Source organism: Arabidopsis thaliana, chromosome 5 (genome assembly GCF_000001735.4).
Source record: "Arabidopsis thaliana chromosome 5, partial sequence".
NCBI classification, from domain to species: domain Eukaryota; kingdom Viridiplantae; phylum Streptophyta; class Magnoliopsida; order Brassicales; family Brassicaceae; genus Arabidopsis; species Arabidopsis thaliana.
Genome location: NC_003076.8, coordinates 18,584,279 through 18,603,394, shown reverse-complemented (window position 1 = coordinate 18,603,394; position 19,116 = coordinate 18,584,279). Strand labels below are relative to the sequence as shown.

General features: G+C 33.3%; 5 protein-coding genes across 11 annotated transcripts; 4 read left to right on the top strand and 1 right to left on the bottom strand.

Annotated features, from left to right (window-relative positions):
• The first annotated feature begins 1,733 nt into the window (after nt 1-1,733).
• Nucleotides 1,734-3,649, top strand: AT5G45850 (hypothetical protein (DUF688)). Its single transcript, NM_123953.4, has 2 exons — nt 1,734-3,255; nt 3,356-3,649. The coding sequence occupies exons 1-2, from the start codon at nt 1,960-1,962 to the stop codon at nt 3,395-3,397; spliced, it is 1,338 nt and encodes a 445-aa protein (NP_199397.2). The 5' UTR covers nt 1,734-1,959; the 3' UTR covers nt 3,398-3,649.
• Nucleotides 3,650-5,487: 1,838 nt separating this feature from the next.
• AT5G45840 (Leucine-rich repeat protein kinase family protein) lies at nt 5,488-9,478 on the top strand (the record flags this gene model as incomplete). Of its 2 annotated transcripts, NM_001344646.1 has the most annotated exons (14): nt 5,572-5,736; nt 5,943-6,273; nt 6,363-6,498; nt 6,575-6,646; nt 6,732-6,875; nt 6,963-7,112; nt 7,191-7,304; nt 7,367-7,416; nt 7,507-7,932; nt 8,008-8,198; nt 8,277-8,409; nt 8,499-8,653; nt 8,778-8,969; nt 9,058-9,478. In NM_001344646.1, the coding sequence occupies exons 2-14, from the start codon at nt 6,174-6,176 to the stop codon at nt 9,313-9,315; spliced, it is 2,121 nt and encodes a 706-aa protein (NP_001318746.1). In that variant the 5' UTR covers nt 5,572-5,736; nt 5,943-6,173. The 2 variants fall into 2 exon arrangements, with proteins under 2 accessions (NP_001318747.1, NP_001318746.1); NM_001344647.1 differs by lacking the exon at nt 7,191-7,304 and having other exon boundaries at nt 5,488-5,736; nt 9,058-9,315.
• A 2,410-nt stretch (nt 9,479-11,888) lies between these two features.
• On the top strand, nt 11,889-13,977 carry DOG1 (delay of germination 1). 6 transcript variants are annotated; one of them, NM_001344641.1, is made up of 3 exons: nt 11,889-12,385; nt 12,740-13,150; nt 13,653-13,957. In NM_001344641.1, the coding sequence occupies exons 1-3, from the start codon at nt 11,899-11,901 to the stop codon at nt 13,724-13,726; spliced, it is 972 nt and encodes a 323-aa protein (NP_001318745.1). In that variant the 5' UTR covers nt 11,889-11,898; the 3' UTR covers nt 13,727-13,957. The 6 variants fall into 6 exon arrangements, with proteins under 6 accessions (NP_001318745.1, NP_001330540.1, NP_001330543.1 ...); NM_001344644.1 differs by having other exon boundaries at nt 12,740-13,208; NM_123951.3 differs by having other exon boundaries at nt 11,921-12,385; nt 13,653-13,977.
• A 625-nt stretch (nt 13,978-14,602) lies between these two features.
• Nucleotides 14,603-16,525, top strand: CIPK20 (CBL-interacting protein kinase 20). The gene has a single exon (NM_123950.4). It carries the CDS (start codon nt 14,995-14,997, stop codon nt 16,312-16,314), a length of 1,320 nt encoding a protein of 439 aa, NP_199394.1. The 5' UTR covers nt 14,603-14,994; the 3' UTR covers nt 16,315-16,525.
• A 279-nt stretch (nt 16,526-16,804) lies between these two features.
• Nucleotides 16,805-18,719, bottom strand: CIPK19 (CBL-interacting protein kinase 19). Its single transcript, NM_123949.2, has one exon. It carries the CDS (start codon nt 18,451-18,453, stop codon nt 17,002-17,004), a length of 1,452 nt encoding a protein of 483 aa, NP_199393.1. The 5' UTR covers nt 18,454-18,719; the 3' UTR covers nt 16,805-17,001.
• Between the last annotated feature and the right edge of the window lie 397 nt (nt 18,720-19,116).

Genomic DNA, 19,116 nt, shown 5'->3' with positions numbered 1-19,116 from the left:
TTTGATGATTTTTTTGTTTGCCAATATACTTTCATGATTTCCTTTAAAATAGACCATATGTTACTATTTTTATTTTCCTCTAACTTTAAAATATAGTGCCCAAGAAAGAGACAATAAATAACGACTGCACTAAAAAACGTGCACAATTACTTGTATACTATAAGCTATATACATACATTATGAAGCTTTTGAAAGGAAATTCCACTGCCTCTTACATCCGATCTCCTCAGCTTTGGCAACTCTTGTTGCGATGAGAGTTACAACTGAATCGGCCTCTACCATTTACTTCTTTGTTTCAGATTGGAAAATTCTTATCAAAGTACTCAATTTGAAGCTGTATCACAAGGATCTCTACAAGATTCTACATGACAACCTATCTTTATTTTTTAGCTAATTTCGCGTATTACCTTTTCAATTTCATATCTCGAAATCTAAATCGTCAAGTTGATGCTTTGCCAAAAGAGGCTATTCTGTTTGTATCAAACCCTAATTAATATCTAATTAAAATTAGTTGTTGCAAAAAAGAAAAATATATAAAAATACATACATTCTGTTTATTTATAACAGCAGGAAATAGGATATTAGCAAAAGAAAAAAAAATGATTGGAGATTTTTTTTAAAAACAATAACAATGATTGGACATGATTTAAGATGAATAAATATAGCATGGTATGACATTATGCAGAGAGCTAAAAGAATTATCAAAAACGTTGCGTGGCCCTCAAAATAACGAAAGCATGTCTTACATTATTTATGAATTGGTTACTCAAGAATGAAAATGACTTACATATTTTTGAAATTTTAGGGTGTTTAGATTTGTAATAAGATGTAATTATCTGGATCTAATTAAATTTCGGCTTTGTGGAATTTAGAGTATTTGAATATTGAATATTATCAAAAGTAAAAAATCAAGTATTTTGTAGATGTCTGGACCTGATATATAAAAAAATATCAAAAGTAAACTTGTTTAAAAAATTCATAGTTTTTTAATTGATTTAGCTTTAATATATAGTTAAAATATCAAAACTATACACATTTTACAAAATCTTCTTCTAAAAATTTATTACCCGGACAACCAAAATTTTGAAGTATATTGAATTGTATTGTATATTAGATAAGACCCGCCTAATTAGGTGAATGTATGACATAAATTGAAAATTTTATTGATAATATTTAAATTTTGAATAGTAACATAGTAATTTACATTTTTTTTTTAATAATTTGATATTTTTCTGTTTTGAACAAAACTTCGGTTTTATGATCAACAATGTCGTTTACTATAAAACGAAATTTCATTTCCAATACATGTTTAGAATTCCATTCAACATAAAATAACACTAGTTAATTAATTAATAATCATCAATGGAGTTGTTCACGAGAATCTCAACCTCATAACAGTCCAACAACAAAAGTTGAATTGATCCTATCGAAATTCGAAAGTCATATTTTCTCAAACAAAAATCTTGTACCCCCCATTGTTCTGAAACAGTAAGAAAGGTGACTATATCTATTATTATTATTTATTTTTAATGTTTATCCCTATTTTTTATTATTCTTCTTTTAATTTTTAATTTGAATAAATTTATCATTCCATCCATTCTTTCGTTTCGTACCACCATTTTTTTTTATCAAAACCATAATTGAATTATCTTTTTACTGCGATAATTCTAAATTTTACCATTGAGACACTTTATTTATTGACTGACTCTTCCCCTAACATTCATTTTTCGGTCCTCCCTATGTAGATTCTTTAAATCGTCTTTATTTTTTTTGTTTTCTAATAAATGGTGTTATTTCTCTGATTGTATATAGCAAAGCAGAAACAGAAAACATCACTAACTCTTTAGATTCCTTTTCATTTATACATTTTACACTTTCTTAATTCTTGACACCTTCTTTAAAGTTTATTTTTTTTGGGGTGAAAGAGAGTTCTTGAAAGGATTTTTATCAGAAGCAAAAATGGAGGAGAAGAAACTAAATTTAGATGCTCCATTCCTATCCGTGAGGCGAGTTCCGACTAAACCTGATGATCCAAACGAATCAGAGAACACCAAGAAGAAGACGATGACGACGAGAAGGAGAGAAATCAAAGATTCATGTCAAGAAACAGAGAATGAAATTCTGATTCGATTATTACAAGACCAGAGTTTCGAGCATGTAATGGAACCATCGTCAGTTCCTTTCAAATGGGAACAAACACCTGGAAAGCCAAAGGATAAAAAAAACCTAGTCGAAGAGTCAGACCTAATCAAAGCTATGGAAATGGTTTCTTCAACCGCAAGTTTCTCTGTTAATTGCAGCTCAAGTGGAGTAAGTGAGTTCGAGAATAATGGAGATGGAGACAGATCGAGTAATGTTTCAAGAGATGACGTCATTCTTGAATATCGTGATCTCATCATGTCGAGATTTTTACCAGCCGCGGAAGCAATCTCCTTGAAAATGAAGAAAGAAGCTTCTCGAGTTAAAGCGGAGAAGAAGAAGAAACAGAGCATTGCTCTACAGAGAGTCTCCATGGCAATTAATCAAGATTTGAACAACGACGTTGATGATGAGGAGCATTGTGATCATAATCATGTGGATGGTATTGATGCATTAGTTTACTCAAATGACTCCAAGAAAGGTCAGTTAGGGTTCTTGCCATGGTTCTGTTCCAAGAACTCAGTGGATGTTCTTACCCCGGTTCTCTCTCGGATCAAGACATGTCAGGATGTTGGAGTAAAATCGGAAAATATCATAAACCCTAAATCGATAGATTCTGTTTACAAAACGAAATCAACATCACCGAGAATCTTCAAATCAAGCAAGGTTATGAGTAAGTCTCAAGAAATCGATGCAACGCCAAGATTTTCAAACGATATTTCCAGGATTTCTCTACCTAAATCCAGAGAAACACTCCAGATCCCGAGAAATCATTCGAGGTTGCAACAAACAACCGATCAGAATCAGAGACAAGAGATTAGGTTTCTTGTGGAAGAAGTAAAGAGAAGGAGCAACAGAAACAAAAACAGGTCAGAGAATCTCTCTGTTTCTCAACCTCCATTGCCTAAAACTCCTTCAGAGTCTTGGCTTTGCCGGACACTTCCGAGAAGCTCGACCACCTCCTCCGTCGTCTCTGGTCAATTCGCCGTAGTCGTCTCCGGTCAAGCAGCCCGTTTTAAGAAGAATATGGAGAAAAAGACTGACTCTCAGTCTAAAAAATGGGAGACGATTGTGAAAACATCGTATTCACACCATGATCATGTTCGCTATTCAGAGGTATGTATTAATCGGTCCGAGTTTCAAGAAATCTCTTAAGAATCTTTCTCTTTTTGGTATGTTTGGTTTCAATAAATTTGGATGACGTTCAATTGTGCAGGGGCTTATTGTTGTTCATCCTACTCGTCAACACAAATTCTGAAAACCGGAATCGTTTTTACTCCATACAGAGTTTCCTTTTTTCCGGTACATAAATATCTATTAGTACACATATATGTATTTTGTACATGAGATCATGATGTCGGATAAATTCTGTGTCGGACCGGATCGGGTTAGGTTTGAAATAGCCACATTATTTTCACACAATATCAACATCAATCCGGACAGTTTTAGAAATTGTGTTTGATCCAAACATTTGGTATGAGAAAATTGTATTCGTTTAAATATTTAGAACGAATTCCTTTAAAATTATTTCATGTTAATAAATTTACATCATTATAAATATATAATGTTATTGATATTATGTTAATGTTATTGGATGTCACATCATCATCACAAAAAAATGATATGTGTCTTTCTACATTATTTAAATTAAAAGATTAGAAAATTTAATTGAAAGAAATAAAAAATTTATTTTGTTAAATCCTCTATTAATCTCATTCTTAGCTAATTTTTTACAAACAAACAAAATCATGGTAATGTATCAATCATTACTATTATTATACTCTTCTTGTTTCGTTAAATGTTTCTATATCAATAGTCATTACTCGATAATGCCTAAAAAGGTTAATTGTGTTGTAAGTTAGATGTTTGCTACTTAATCTTTTATTAATTTAATAATTTTCTTTTGAATCTTTTTTATCATTACGTTTTATGAATATGACTTACCATATTGTCTTCTTTCTTTTCATTTATGTGTCTTATGGTAAATTGGTCATATTGACATGCAAATGTTTTCATGTAATGACATTTTAAAATGTTAGACATACTAAAAATATTCAAGACACAAAACTCTCTCTTATATGACTATATGGAAGAAGAAAGATTTAAAATGAGTACTTAAATTACTATCATAATGTAGTTGAAATAGTAGATGAGGAGAGAAAATACATAAAAAAAATTGTTTGTTTAAAATCAAGTTAGACAAGTTTCAAACCACATTATAAGTAAATACGATTGTATCAATGCATCATATATAGTTATTGTATGAATTCATGATAATTAAAAATACTAGGATCTTAGGTATATAAATAATTATATTTAAAAAACATATAATTGATATTTCGAGTTAAAGATGAATCTAATTATAAAAACCATAACTATATAAAATGAATATGACTTTATTATTTACATAATAACACACATAAATTACAACAAAAACCATAAAAATATTTTTTATATAGCAAATTTCAAAACAAAAACCCACAGATAATGTGGGTATTCACCTAATCTGATATGAATTATGAATGATTTAGGCTTCTATTTAGATTAAAGCCCAACTAAGAGTACATCAAATCATATTTTTTAAATAAGCCCAACAAATGCCCACAATTTTCATTTATAAAAAAAAAGAAGTCTAAATCATATATTAGATGAAGCATCAACTAATAACACCAATATAGAAAAAAAAAAAAAATTCATAAACAAATCAATAATTATATGGAAAAACTAATTAAGGTTGACTACACAATTAAAAATTGATTAAAATATAAAGTAGTGGGTGACATGTACTACTACTGTATAGAGCACATGACTCGAAAACTAATAATAATCTCATGTAACCTCCCTCCCTTATTATATTCGCCACGTCACTAAACAGCACCGTTGATCATCACACTAAGTAATATTTAACGGTCGTATATTGGCATCGCAGCTCCAAGTCAACTCTAATTTAGAATTAATGTTAAATATCTTAATTAATTTTTTACTAATCTTTCGCGCCATATATATGTTCACGTTATTTAACAACGGAAGGAATAAAAGACGAAATAATGAACTAATTTCTTGTTTATTTTCTTAGTTTTTTTAATAGTTTAATTTATGCGAATACAAACATTTCTATAATTATGGAAAATCTAAAGGAAGTTAATAGGGTCTTACTCATTGATAGGATATTTTTTTAAAAAAATAAAAAAACAGAGACAGTTTTGTGGGGGAAAAATTGTTAAAAAAGAATTAAAAAATAGGAAAAAAAGATTCGACAAGAGAAAGAGAGAGAGAAGAGGAAGAAAAAGGAAAGAGAGAGGAAGGAGAGAGGAAGGAGAGAGAACCCACCACCCTTTGGCCCTGGAGAGACCAAAGATGGTCGAAGAGAGAAAACTCTGAGATCATCATCTTCATCATCATCATCCTGTAAAAATAAGGGCAAGTTCTACAAGAAATCAGAAAATATCAATCCAATATTTGTTTTTAAACAGAAATTCTATCTTTTTAAAAGTTTTTTTATAATCATTTTCTATTTTCTGGGGATTTTTTTTATATTTAATTTTTCATTTCTCAAACCCTATACCCAATTCTTGGTGAAGAAGTTTCTTCTTTGAGGTAATTATTTTGCAATGTTCTTCATTTATCAAGAGAAAACAAATGTTTTTTTTTGTTTGGTGGGTTCCATGTTTTCTTCATATTGCTTCTTCAAGAGGGTTATTCTTATTCTTTATTTTTTTGGTTTAATTATTATTGGTATACATTTGTTGTTAAAGTTTTGATATATGTTTGTTTGTTTCTTGTTGGCATTTGTTTTTTTCCAGGATTAACAAGAAGAAGAGAATTAACGTACGAGTTGTTGACTCATTAGGACATGAACATTGTTTTTAGGGTTTTATGAGTTTGCAAAACTGGAAACAATGAGAGACCCTGAATGTTCAATCATCAACCTCGTCGTTCTTCTCCTACCAAGGATTCTGTGAAGTTTGTATTTTTATATTCGTTCATTTAGGAAAAAATCTGGCGATTTTGTATAGCATTGGTGTATACCTAAAATGGGTTGTCGATGGAATCCAATTGGGTTCCAATTCTCTTGCTTCATGTTCTTGATCATTACTCTTCAATCTCGTTCTTCGTTGTCCCTCGAATCCGAAGGTGAACAACTTTGAAATCTCTATCATTGTGTTCTTTTGAATGTTTTTGTTTAAAGGGTTTTTGAATTACGTATTATTGAATGTTTGTAGGATTTGTATTGTTGAAATTCCGGGCAAGAGTTGATTCTGATCCTCATGGAACTCTTGCAAATTGGAATGTTTCTGATCATGATCATTTCTGTTCTTGGTTTGGTGTTACGTGTGTCGACAATAAAGTGCAGATGCTGTAAGTAATGTTTTCTTTTGTTGTCTTTGTGATTCTTGTTGCAAGACCTAATGAGTGTATTGGTTTTGTTTTGTAGGAATCTTAGTGGTTGTTCTTTGGGAGGAACTTTAGCTCCGGAGCTTAGTCAATTGAGTGAATTAAGATCTCTGTAAGTTTGTTTCAACTAAAATTTTTGCTCTGTTTCTTGAAAGAATAAGAAAAACTAAAACCAATTCTTGTTTATTTTCTTGTAGAATACTATCCAAGAACAAACTCTCTGGTGACATTCCAAACGAATTTGCGAGTTTCGCGAAATTAGAGTTCTTGGATTTGCGAGATAATAACTTAAACGGAGTAGTTCCACCCGAGCTAAATAAAGTGTTGACACCAGAAAACTTGTGAGTTTTAAAGGCTTGTAGTAGTGCTTTTGATTTAATCCAAAACAATGTGTTGATACAAACTGTTCTGTTTTTTGGTGGATCCAGGTTGCTTTCTGGTAACAAATTTGCGGGTTTTATGACCGTAAAGTTCCTGAGACTTCAATCGCTGTATAAAGTCCAGATGAACAAGAATCGAGAGCTATCTTCGGTTTCCGCTGATGTCCTCGACTGTGTCAATAGAAAACTTGGATACTGGTAATAAAAGTTTTAGTCCTTGGATGGAGAAAACTTTTCTTTGAGTTAACTTGTTTTTAATTTGAATTTTTTTTACAGTGTTTCAAGGAGAAGTTTAATAACAAGAAACAAGGCAAAGGCATTCGTATTGCGGATTAGAGCAACTTCAAGACATTACATGAAAGCATTTTCTTTTATCTCTCAATACTTTTGGTCTGATTTGTATGTTTTAATCCTCATGTGTTACTGATTTTCTATGTTTTATGTATCTACAGGGTGCGAAGAGAATCTCATGGGAAGAATTATGTAGTGAATTATCACCCAAGTAAGGCTAAAAGATTACTACTCCAAGCTCTGCAATTGGAAACACACAAAACTCATAACTGTCAATCTTATACCTTTGTTTTTTATGCAGGTGAGAACGAAACTAGTATCTTCAAAAGACGTGAGTTACTCGAGGAAACAAGCAATTTAGCGGCTATGCCTGCGCCTGATACGCCCAGTCCTTCTCCTGAGATTATAACTATAGTGTTTCCTCGAAGCAGCGGGTCGTTTCCAGCATTAACTAATGCAAAGAAGAGAATACCTCCATTGATCCCTCCTTCTTCTCCTCCTCCTCTACCTACCAACAACACCATCGCTAGTGATCCACCGAGGAAATTCGAAGAAAAATCGAAAGGGTTTAAGGACGTTTGGTTGTATGTTGTGATCGGTGTTGCTGCTTTCGTAGCGATGCTGATAATAGTAGCGGTTATATTCTTCTTCCGGAAAAGAGCTGTGAAGAGTATAGGTCCATGGAAGACTGGTTTGAGTGGACAATTGCAGAAAGCTTTTGTTACTGGTAAAAATATTTGTTAAAACAAACTGATTTTTGCTCTGCTTTTCGGTTTAACATTAATGTGAGAAATGTTTTCAGGTGTACCTAAGCTAAACCGGTCTGAACTAGAAACAGCCTGTGAAGATTTCAGTAATATCATTGAAGCATTTGATGGTTACACTGTCTATAAAGGAACTTTGTCCAGTGGCGTTGAGATTGCGGTTGCTTCAACCGCCATTTTGGAAACTAGGGAATGGACAAGAGCTATGGAAATGACTTACCGCAGAAGGGTAATTAAAATAAACAGTTTTTCTTCGACCATTTTTACCGCAAAACTTGACTCATGTTTTGAGAGCTTATATTTGCAGATTGATACAATGTCAAGAGTCAACCATAAGAACTTTATTAATCTGATTGGTTATTGCGAAGAAGATGAACCGTTTAATAGGATGATGGTTTTCGAATATGCTCCAAATGGAACTCTTTTCGAACATTTGCATGGTTAGTAATATACATAAGTATGCCTCTACATCAAGATCTTGTTAGGCTTATTACGATTATCACCAACCAATCTATATCTTCTTGTTCAGATAAGGAAATGGAGCATCTTGATTGGAACGCGAGGACGAGGATAATAATGGGAACTGCTTATTGTCTGCAATATATGCACGAGCTCAATCCTCCAATCTCACACACTAAACTTGTCTCATCAGCAATATACTTAACCGATGATTACGCAGCAAAGGTTCTTACTTTCTTGCTTAACAAGAAAACTGTTTTAGTAGTTATTTCTTTCTTGCTTAACAAGAAACTGGTGTTCTTGATTCTTAATACAAGACCTAGTGGTAAAATAATGCTTCGTTTTGCAGGTCGGAGAGGTTCCTTTCAGCGGACAAACCGGGAGTAAACCGAGAAAACCGATGAGTGGTGATTTAGACCAATCTTTATTGCCATTACCTCCTGAACCAGAGACTAATGTCTATAGCTTTGGAGTATTAATGCTTGAGATAATCTCTGGAAAGCTCTCAGATTCAGAAGAAGAAGGATCAATTCTAAAATGGGTAAAAAAAAACTCAAAAATCAAAACCAAATCACAATATTTCTTAAACTTATATTACTAACGTAATACATTTTGTGGATTTGTAATAGGCGTCAAAGTATCTGGAGAATGATAATTTGAGAGATATGATTGATCCTACACTAACAACGTATAAAGAAGAAGAACTTGAAGCTATATGTGACGTGGCACGACATTGTCTGAAACTTGACGAAAGCCAAAGACCAAAAATGAAATATGTGGTTCAACAATTGAAAGAAGTAATAAACATATCTCAAGAACAAGCAACACCAAGACTCTCTCCTCTTTGGTGGGCAGAGCTTGAGATCTTATCCTCTGAAGCTACATAACCATGAACAAGAACGATTCTCTCTCCTCCTCTCTCTTTCTCTTCGAGTCGTCACAGGTTCACACACTCTTGCTCTCTCTGTTTACTGTAAACGTCGTCGTTCATAAATGTTCAAAAGTTGTTTTTTTCTTCTTAATTCTTTCTATTAAATTTGTTTTGGTTTTGATAGTGTATTTGGAATCCAGATGATATAACGATGTGTTTGTATAATTGTTGTATACTATATATCATACATATACCTATTACGTATAATTGTACGTATTTTGTGATGAAAAGTTGTTTATATATTGACTTCGGCTTCTTTTTAACCCATTTTATGATATTTTTTAATTTGTATTTTTTGTTTAGTCATGTCTTTTTTTTCTTGTGTAGCAAATGATCTTTTGTTAGTACAAAAGTAAGACTAATTTATTCAATTAACAACAATGGAATTAGGTAGGCTACATTTACATGTTTTAGACCAAATTGTTTGTGCATGCTTCAGCTTAAATTAAACCTATTTTTAAGTAGGAGAAGTCGAACTCATTTAGATGAGAAGAACCTATACTAGTAGATCACCACCACTACTATACCAAAAACGTTTCTCTCAAAAACATATATTCTTGTCTACATTTTTAACCCAAGTAAGAGGAGGTAGATAAGATTGAATTAAACCCATTAGATATATGACCGGATAGGTGGCCAAAGGTCTAAAAACCTAACCGCAAGATTTAAACACTAGTTGTTGTTACTTTTGCATTGACAATTGATAATGCAAATTACCCGTTAATGTTTTTTCTTTTATGAATCAATGTAAAATTTATTCGAAAAACTCTTTGATTACAATATATGCAGCTTTAAGCAGAATGTTTTTTCTGAAAAAAAGTATTCCCATTAAGTGATCTTGTGTTATCATAAAAAATAAATAAAAGATAAGGTCATATGTCATCATAACCTGAGCCTAAAGGTAACGACTAACGACAACCGTGACATACTTTTTCATTAAGCACGTTACACGACGAGACTAGCGTAGTACGTGTCGAACTATCCTCATACGTGTTTGATTCACTGCTATAAATAGAACCAATAATAACGATGTTAATATTTGGTTCTTAATCAAGATATTGTGGACCGCTTGTCCATAATTCCCTCGGAAAACCAAAACAGGTATTATATTCAAGATTCGACCTCGTGATTTTGAGGTGCATTATTTTTTGTAGAAGATTTCCATCTTCTTTTTTTCACGGCTCTCAAAGGTTTCCTTGTACACAAGTTACACTACACTGAATAATTTTCTTTATTGCATCCTTTAAACAAACTTTTGTATATTATTTTGATATTGAAATCCACCATATATATGTCTTTTTTTCTCTGTCGCTTCCTATTTGATGCATGTGAATAATTTTCACTACTATATAACCAGTTTTCTAATCATTTTCTCCGTAGTAAAAGACAAAAGTAAATTAACGAAGCTCGTTATAATAATTTAGTACTTACCAAAAAACGTCCAAAAGTTGGAGATAACTCGTTTCCAAGATATTCTACACCTCTTCTTAAGTCTCTGATCCCCAAAGAATAATAATTATTTATACGAAAATATATATAAATATAACATACTGTACAATCCGCTGTCTCAGGACATCCAAAAAAATCATTTATATCAGTAACAAAAAAAACATATCGTGAATATTAAAAAATCATCAAATAAGTGATACCAATGAATTAGTTGTTAACCACAGTGATTTAAAAGACTGATATTTTAATTGATGAATCCTAGGAATGAAAAGTTGATAATTGTATGATCTAATCTCCAATTTCTTTCCTCTTTAAAGAGGTAAAATTGCCACATGGAACATTTAACACCATTCTGAATTTCTGATTCCAGGAACGTTGTCGTATCATATCTACTCGTGTAAGTCTTAGATCGATTTAGAACTTAGAAGAACAACACTTCTTGTTTTATCCTAATTAATACTATAATATATGCATGTAAAATCTTGTTTTTTCTATATCGGGTCAATGTGAATTGATATATTAGTTTGTGAGTGTGTCGGCTTCCGTAACTTACAGGAAGGGTTTTTACTTTTCTTTTTCAGATAATTAATGAAGAAGAAGAAAATACAACCAAATTTACACAAAAATAATGGCAAATTAAACTATTTTGGAACAACAACTCGCACTCTCTATTAGTCCTCCACGTAATGCATGCATGCGTTATTTCTTTTATTTCCTCGGAAAGCACGTACTAATCTTCCAACTTTCAATACTAATACTCGTTTTAATATGTGTCCAAGTAAACATTTTCTGTCCAAGTTCATTTTCAACTTTTGAGTTGTCAATGTTTCTATTTTTCCTCTTTATTTTTGACATTTGTCATTGTTTCCCTATATTAAATTTAAACGATAATAATTTGGTTCGGTTAATATAACGCTACTAAATATATATTTAGAAGAAAATTTAATTGTTTAATCATAATTCAGTTTATTCGACATTTTTATCCATAAGTATTATAATGTATAGTATTATTTTTAGAGATAATCATTAATCAGAGAATAAAATATAATTCTGGTCCATTTAACTTTTAACTATATATAAACCCAATGAAATGAAAACAAAAACACACAAAACACAAACACGCAAACCAAAAGAGATCAAACCAATAATCAAAATACTCCTCATTATATCAGAAAAAAAAAAAAAAATGGGATCTTCATCAAAGAACATCGAACAAGCTCAAGATTCTTATCTCGAGTGGATGAGTTTGCAATCTCAACGCATCCCTGAGCTCAAACAACTCTTAGCTCAACGACGATCTCACGGTGATGAAGATAATGATAACAAGCTTCGTAAGTTAACGGGAAAAATCATCGGTGATTTCAAAAATTACGCCGCAAAAAGAGCTGATCTTGCTCACCGATGTAGCTCGAACTATTATGCACCCACGTGGAACAGTCCTTTAGAGAACGCTCTAATTTGGATGGGTGGTTGTCGACCATCTTCTTTCTTTAGGCTCGTTTATGCTTTGTGTGGGTCACAAACTGAGATCCGTGTGACTCAGTTTCTCCGCAACATCGACGGCTACGAATCTTCAGGTAAGGGTTTGGACGTTTTCGGTTATTTCGGTTTTGAGGAATAAAAAAATAGACTAAATTTAATTTTTTGGTTCGGTAGTCAGTACGGTGCGGCAAAAAATTTTATTGTCTTCCTTCCGATTTCTAAAATTTATTTATTCTGTTCATTTTGCTTATGACAAAAATAATAGATTCTTAGGTTTTATATTAAGTTGGGTTCGGTTTGAATTTGGAATTTGTTCAGTTCTATATATTATACAAATATATTATTATTTTTAAATAAAATTAATCATAAAAAATGATTCCGAACCATAGATCTATACCAAAATTCTAATGGTTTCGGTTCGGTTGGTTCAATATGGTTTGGTTTGACAGGTGGTGGCGGCGGTGCATCACTTAGCGACTTAAGTGCGGAGCAGCTAGCTAAAATCAATGTGTTGCATGTAAAAATTATAGACGAAGAAGAGAAGATGACCAAGAAAGTCTCAAGCCTACAAGAAGACGCAGCGGATATTCCCATCGCCACTGTGGCTTACGAGATGGAGAATGTCGGAGAGCCTAACGTAGTGGTGGATCAAGCTCTCGACAAGCAAGAAGAAGCTATGGCTCGTTTATTGGTCGAGGCCGATAATCTAAGGGTTGATACTTTAGCGAAGATCCTCGGGATTCTATCTCCGGTACAAGGAGCGGATTTCTTGCTCGCTGGGAAAAAGCTTCATCTTTCGATGCATGAGTGGGGAACTATGAGAGATCGTCGCCGTCGTGACTGTATGGTTGACACCGAAGGTAATGCCGGAGGAGAGGAAGGAAAGTAGTCGTTATTATATTAGATATGATACTATAGGTACGTACGTGTCATATTTAAAATTGCATAATAACAAGGTTTTCAATCTTGATATTATAAAGTTATATATTTGGCATATATTCTAGGGATATATAACCCGTATGTGTGTTACTTTTATTTTCTGAAGACTTATGGTAGCAAGGTGCAATGCGTTATGTTAGTTTATATTATAAATAATTAAGATTTTGCTTTGTATAAGATGGATCTTTTGTTTTTTATTAAATGCAGAAATATAGTTTTATATATAATCTTATATAATAATTATTGTTTCGTTATAAGATTGTAGTTTGTAAGGATAAAAAATAACCTTTTTTTTGGTTAATGGATAAGAAATCATTTATAAGTTACATTTTGATGTTTTAAATTTTATCACTTATCGAAGATATATTTGAATTATTCTATTTTTTATAGTTTATTCACGTCGTGGCATTTTGCGAAATACAGTAATATTCGATGCATGTACAACTGTGAATAGTGGCCCACGCCCCACGGAGACGACAAATAATGAGAGAAATTGAGATTTGTGTGTTTACGTGGCAGCAACATGATCTCGTCTCGACAAGTCAGCTAGGAGATTTTTATCCAAGATTGCATTGGATTTTTATATTCTTAGATTTTTCCATTATTATTTTGTGTGGTAGGGAATATTCATAAAGAAAATTGTGGAGTATCTAAATAAATTGTTGGAAGCATCCTTTTTTTTTCATTGAACGCATCCTTTTTTTTTATGGACTTGGCAGATTTGGTAAAAATAAGAGTTCTAGTTTCGAAAATTCAACTGTATCTATATTAACTTAATTTATATCAAACTTAACTCATTAAACCTAACCAAGCTCTATACTTGAGATAAGATTCCACAACATTTCAAGTATTCATAGTGGTGAAATGTACTATAGGGTTAAAGTTTGGATCGCGATTAGTAAGCTCTTTAACTTTAAAATAACATTAAACCTAAGTAACCACTTCATGGTGGAATAATGTTTACATGATTCATTCTATAAATTGATTTGAGTCTCTTCAATGCGATTTGATAACTTAAAATATCTTAATCGCCAAGAATACTAGTTTTTCTACAGATAGCAAGAGATCAAATCTAATCATTCAAATGAAAATAACACTCTAAAACCTACAAAAACACTTCTTATAACTGTAAAAATATATTGCAATCTACCTAGATGACACAATTCTAGATGCCCCCATGAACATGATCAACTTTTCTATGTTTCATATTTATTTATTCCTCAGTGATTGCCTCCCTGGGTTTGTAGTGGGTCGGGCCGAGTAAAAATTGGCCGATGTTAACAATCATATCCATATCTGTATTTGCAACTCCAAGATTTATCCTCCACTTATTTTCGTATCATGACATTTTATGCGACAACTCTTATTTTGAATCATGATTCTTAAGATTTACAGACAGGACCGGCATTGAAGTCCACATATATTTGTAATTACAAAATCTATTATATACACACACAAAAATCTGGGATATTCTAATATTTAACAACAACTAGCCTCCACTATATTTAGAAGAGCCCACTCGAAGCATCACCACGACCACACAAATCTAAGATCTTTTCCTCTTGTATTTGTTTTTAGCATTACTATTTTGATATATGCAAGGTTTAGACCCCAAAAAAAAAGAAGAAAAAATATAATTGATATTTTCAAAATTTGAGCTCCATCTCTTCTAAGCCATGGGAAACACATTCCAAGACGAAGTTAATCAATAGTTCATCCTCTGCTTTTTCATCAAGTTCCTTTGTTCCCTCAAAAGCGTCAATAAATGGATAAAAACGGCATAGTTTTGATGCGAAAATATGAATTAGGTCGTCTTCTAGGTCAAGGCACATTCGCAAAAGTGTACCACGCACGCAACATAAAAACAGGAGAAAGCGTAGCGATCAAGGTGATCGACAAACAGAAAGTTGCGAAAGTCGGATTAATCGATCAAATCAAACGAGAAATATCAGTGATGCGTCTCGTTCGTCACCCCCACGTCGTCTTCCTCCATGAAGTAATGGCGAGCAAGACAAAGATCTATTTCGCTATGGAATACGTTAAAGGCGGTGAGCTTTTTGATAAAGTCTCTAAAGGAAAGCTTAAAGAAAACATTGCTCGAAAATATTTCCAGCAATTGATCGGAGCAATCGATTATTGCCATAGCCGCGGAGTTTACCACCGCGATCTCAAACCGGAGAATCTTCTTCTAGACGAAAACGGCGATTTGAAAATATCGGATTTTGGCCTTAGCGCGTTGAGGGAGTCGAAGCAGCAAGATGGCTTGCTTCACACGACATGTGGAACACCTGCTTACGTGGCACCTGAAGTGATAGGCAAGAAAGGTTATGATGGAGCTAAAGCCGATGTTTGGTCTTGCGGGGTTGTGTTGTACGTGCTATTGGCTGGATTTCTTCCGTTTCACGAGCAAAATCTTGTGGAAATGTATCGGAAAATCACGAAAGGCGAATTCAAATGTCCGAATTGGTTTCCTCCCGAGGTCAAGAAGTTGTTGTCTCGGATTCTTGACCCTAACCCTAATTCAAGAATCAAGATTGAAAAAATCATGGAGAATTCCTGGTTTCAAAAGGGTTTCAAGAAGATCGAAACGCCTAAATCTCCCGAAAGTCATCAGATCGACTCACTGATCAGCGATGTCCACGCAGCTTTTTCCGTAAAACCGATGTCTTACAACGCGTTTGACTTGATCTCTTCGCTGTCTCAAGGATTCGATCTCTCGGGTTTGTTTGAGAAAGAAGAGAGATCAGAATCGAAGTTTACAACGAAGAAAGATGCAAAAGAGATAGTGTCGAAATTCGAGGAGATAGCAACAAGTAGTGAGAGATTCAATTTGACGAAGAGCGATGTAGGAGTGAAGATGGAAGATAAGAGAGAAGGAAGAAAAGGACATCTTGCGATTGATGTTGAGATATTTGAAGTGACAAATAGTTTTCATATGGTTGAGTTTAAGAAAAGTGGAGGTGATACAATGGAGTATAAGCAATTTTGTGATCGTGAGCTTAGGCCTTCTTTGAAAGATATTGTTTGGAAATGGCAAGGAAACAACAACAATAGCAACAATGAGAAGATTGAAGTGATACATTAAATGTGTTTTTCATCTTATATTTTTCTGGATTTGGTTGTTTTTCTTTAGATCTCCGTGTAAAAGATGAGATTTATGATAATGGCTGCAATCATCATCACATATCTTAGATTGTTGTTGATTTATTTATTTAATTAATTGGGGTCAATAGTTACACAAAGATTTGAAGTAAAGAAAAGTGACAGAAATAAATGGATTAATAAATTGTTTATGGTTAAAGGTGCATGACTAGAATATAACATATTTAAAAGAACAACACAAATTTGGATTAGCTAATGGTGTGGCTTGGATTATAATGCTAAACTTTCTTCTCAAGATTTTGTTTTTGTAAACTCTACATGTTCAATTATATATCATAAACCGTCATATTAATTGACGTTAGTAGACAAAATTTCCAACAGAAATTACACAATCTTGTTCTAAGTGAATTTCTGTCATATTTCAAACTAACAGAATTAAAATTCAAAAGAAGGAAAAAGAAAGAAAAAAAAGAAGCAAACTCATAAAGAAACTTGTTTATTCCATCTGTGTTTTCTACACATCAATGATTCATATCTCACCACTCTCTTTAGGTCTAAATTCTAATGTCTCTCACACACCATCAAAGAACAAGAACATTACAAGTCGTTAACCCCACATATGAGTCACAAAACTAATAAAACAGAAACAAAAACTTCATTTTTCATCTTCCTAATCAGTATCAGAAAGTAAAAACGATGGCAAAGAACGCGAACCAGAAACCCGTTGGCCATTTTCGGAAGACAAATTCTGCAACTTAGGTTTCAACTCCTTATTACAAAACTCATCATACTCCATTTTATCACCTCCTTTCTTCTTCACTTCAACAACAACCAAAGCTGGTGTCAGTTCAAATATCTCAGCAGCAATTGACAATGGACCTTTCATACTTCCTTCTCTTGAACCTTCAAGACTCACTTTACAATCCTTCTTTCGCACAGTAAAACTCACAATCCTCGCGATTTCCTCCAACTTAGAAATGATCTGACCAACAGGAGCACCAGACACAAACCTAGATCCTTCACCATCATCCTCAAACAAACCCGAAAGATCAAAACCTGGCGAAAACGAAATGAGATCGAAAGCATTCAAACTTGCCGGTCTAGGCATCGAACCACCTCTTCTCCTCCCATCAAAAGACTCGAAGTCTTCCGGTTCAGAAACCGTAGAAGACCTCCCCGAAACCGATTCAATCGATTCGATCTCATCATCATCAGCAACGTTACAAAGCTGATGATCATCTTCAACATAAAACTTAATATGCTTAAAACCTTTCTTGAACCAACTAGTCTCCATAATATCCGGCATTGTAAACCGTCTCTCCGGTTTAGTCTCCAACATTCGAATCAATAACCGGTTAATCTCAACCGGAAACCATCTCGGACACCTAAAATCTCCTCTGTAAATCTTCTTATACATAGCCATAACATTCCGATCATGAAAAGGAAGAAACCCTGCCATTAACACAAACAAGATCACTCCACAAGACCAAATATCGACTTTAGCTCCATCGTAGCCTTTCCGAGCAAGAACCTCCGGTGCCACGTAAGCAGGGGTCCCACAAAAAGTATGAAATAACCCATCTTGTCGAATCTGATCAGAAACAGCACTAAGACCAAAATCAGAGACTTTTAGGTTTCCATTTTCGTCTAAAAGAAGATTCTCCGGTTTCAAATCTCGATGATAAACACCACGGAAGTGACAAAACGATACGGCTGAGATCAACTGTTGAAAATATTTACGTGCCATTTCTTCTTTTAACCTTCCTTTAGCTACCTTGTTGAACAATTCACCTCCTTTAACATATTCCATTACGAAATAGATCTTAGATTTCGTCGCCATGACTTCGAATAGCTGAACGATGTTAGGATGACGAACACGGCGCAAGATCGAGATCTCGCGTTTGATGTGTGCGATTAAACCGGATTTGAGAACTTTCTCTTTGTCAATTACCTTGATCGCTACGCTTTCTCCAGATTGAGCGTTTCGTGCGAGATAGACTTTAGCGAAGGTTCCGTGGCCAAGAAGCCTACCCATTTCGTATTTGCCAAGGATCAGAGCTTGATGATTGCTCTGATCCTGCTTCTTCTTTATCGATTTCACTTTTCTTAACAAATCCGCCATTGAAAGCGAGAGATTCTCATGAAATGGTGAAGAAAAGTTTGGATTTTGAGATCAAGATCTTCTTGATCGAAGATCGAATTCGCAAAAAAAAAAAAAACACGTTTTTTTGTTTGATTATTGAGAGGTTGTAGAAGAAGACGATCTCTCTCTCTCTCTCTCTCTTTCTCTGTTTTTCTCGTCTTCCTCTGTTCTGTTTTTAGGGCTTTTTCCAGAAATAGGATTTTTCTTGTGGTATATTTGGAAATGTTTCAGAATTGGTATACAAATAAATCTCACTTTTTGTATACCACCAACACATATATATAGCCTATTGGTCAACTGTTTTTTTTTTTTTTGCTTTAAATGCTTAAAAAACTAATACTATGTTAGAAAAATTGATTGTTTCTAATACAAACAATAAAAAATAATTTGAAACCGAAGGAGAATTTTTTTATTTAGATAGAAAAGATCAATGAATTATTTTTCATTTCCATAGATATAGAAACAATGGAAATGGAATATAAGTAAAAAAAAAAAAAAAAAAAAAGTTTAAACCAAAGTGTTTTGAGTCTTGGACTCGTAATCACTGAGATCAAGAACTAATCATTTCCAAGCATCAAGATTCGAATCTAAGACCTAGAAACGCAGTCTCTTTGAAAGGTCCCTAAAACACCAAAAGAATTT

Bases quoted from the DNA above. Each gene is read 5' to 3' on its own strand.
- CIPK20 (NM_123950.4), top strand. From the start codon at position 14,995: ATGGATAAAAACGGCATAGTTTTGATGCGAAAATATGAATTAGGTCGT.
- CIPK19 (NM_123949.2), bottom strand. From the start codon at position 18,453: ATGGCGGATTTGTTAAGAAAAGTGAAATCGATAAAGAAGAAGCAGGAT.
- AT5G45850 (NM_123953.4), top strand. From the start codon at position 1,960: ATGGAGGAGAAGAAACTAAATTTAGATGCTCCATTCCTATCCGTGAGG. The intron at 3,256-3,355 runs GTATGTATTAAT...TCAATTGTGCAG, and splicing joins ATCATGTTCGCTATTCAGAG to GGGCTTATTGTTGTTCATCC.
- DOG1 (NM_001344641.1), top strand. From the start codon at position 11,899: ATGAAAACAAAAACACACAAAACACAAACACGCAAACCAAAAGAGATC. The intron at 12,386-12,739 runs GTAAGGGTTTGG...TTGGTTTGACAG, and splicing joins CGACGGCTACGAATCTTCAG to GTGGTGGCGGCGGTGCATCA. The intron at 13,151-13,652 runs GTAATGCCGGAG...TGCGAAATACAG, and splicing joins CTGTATGGTTGACACCGAAG to TAATATTCGATGCATGTACA.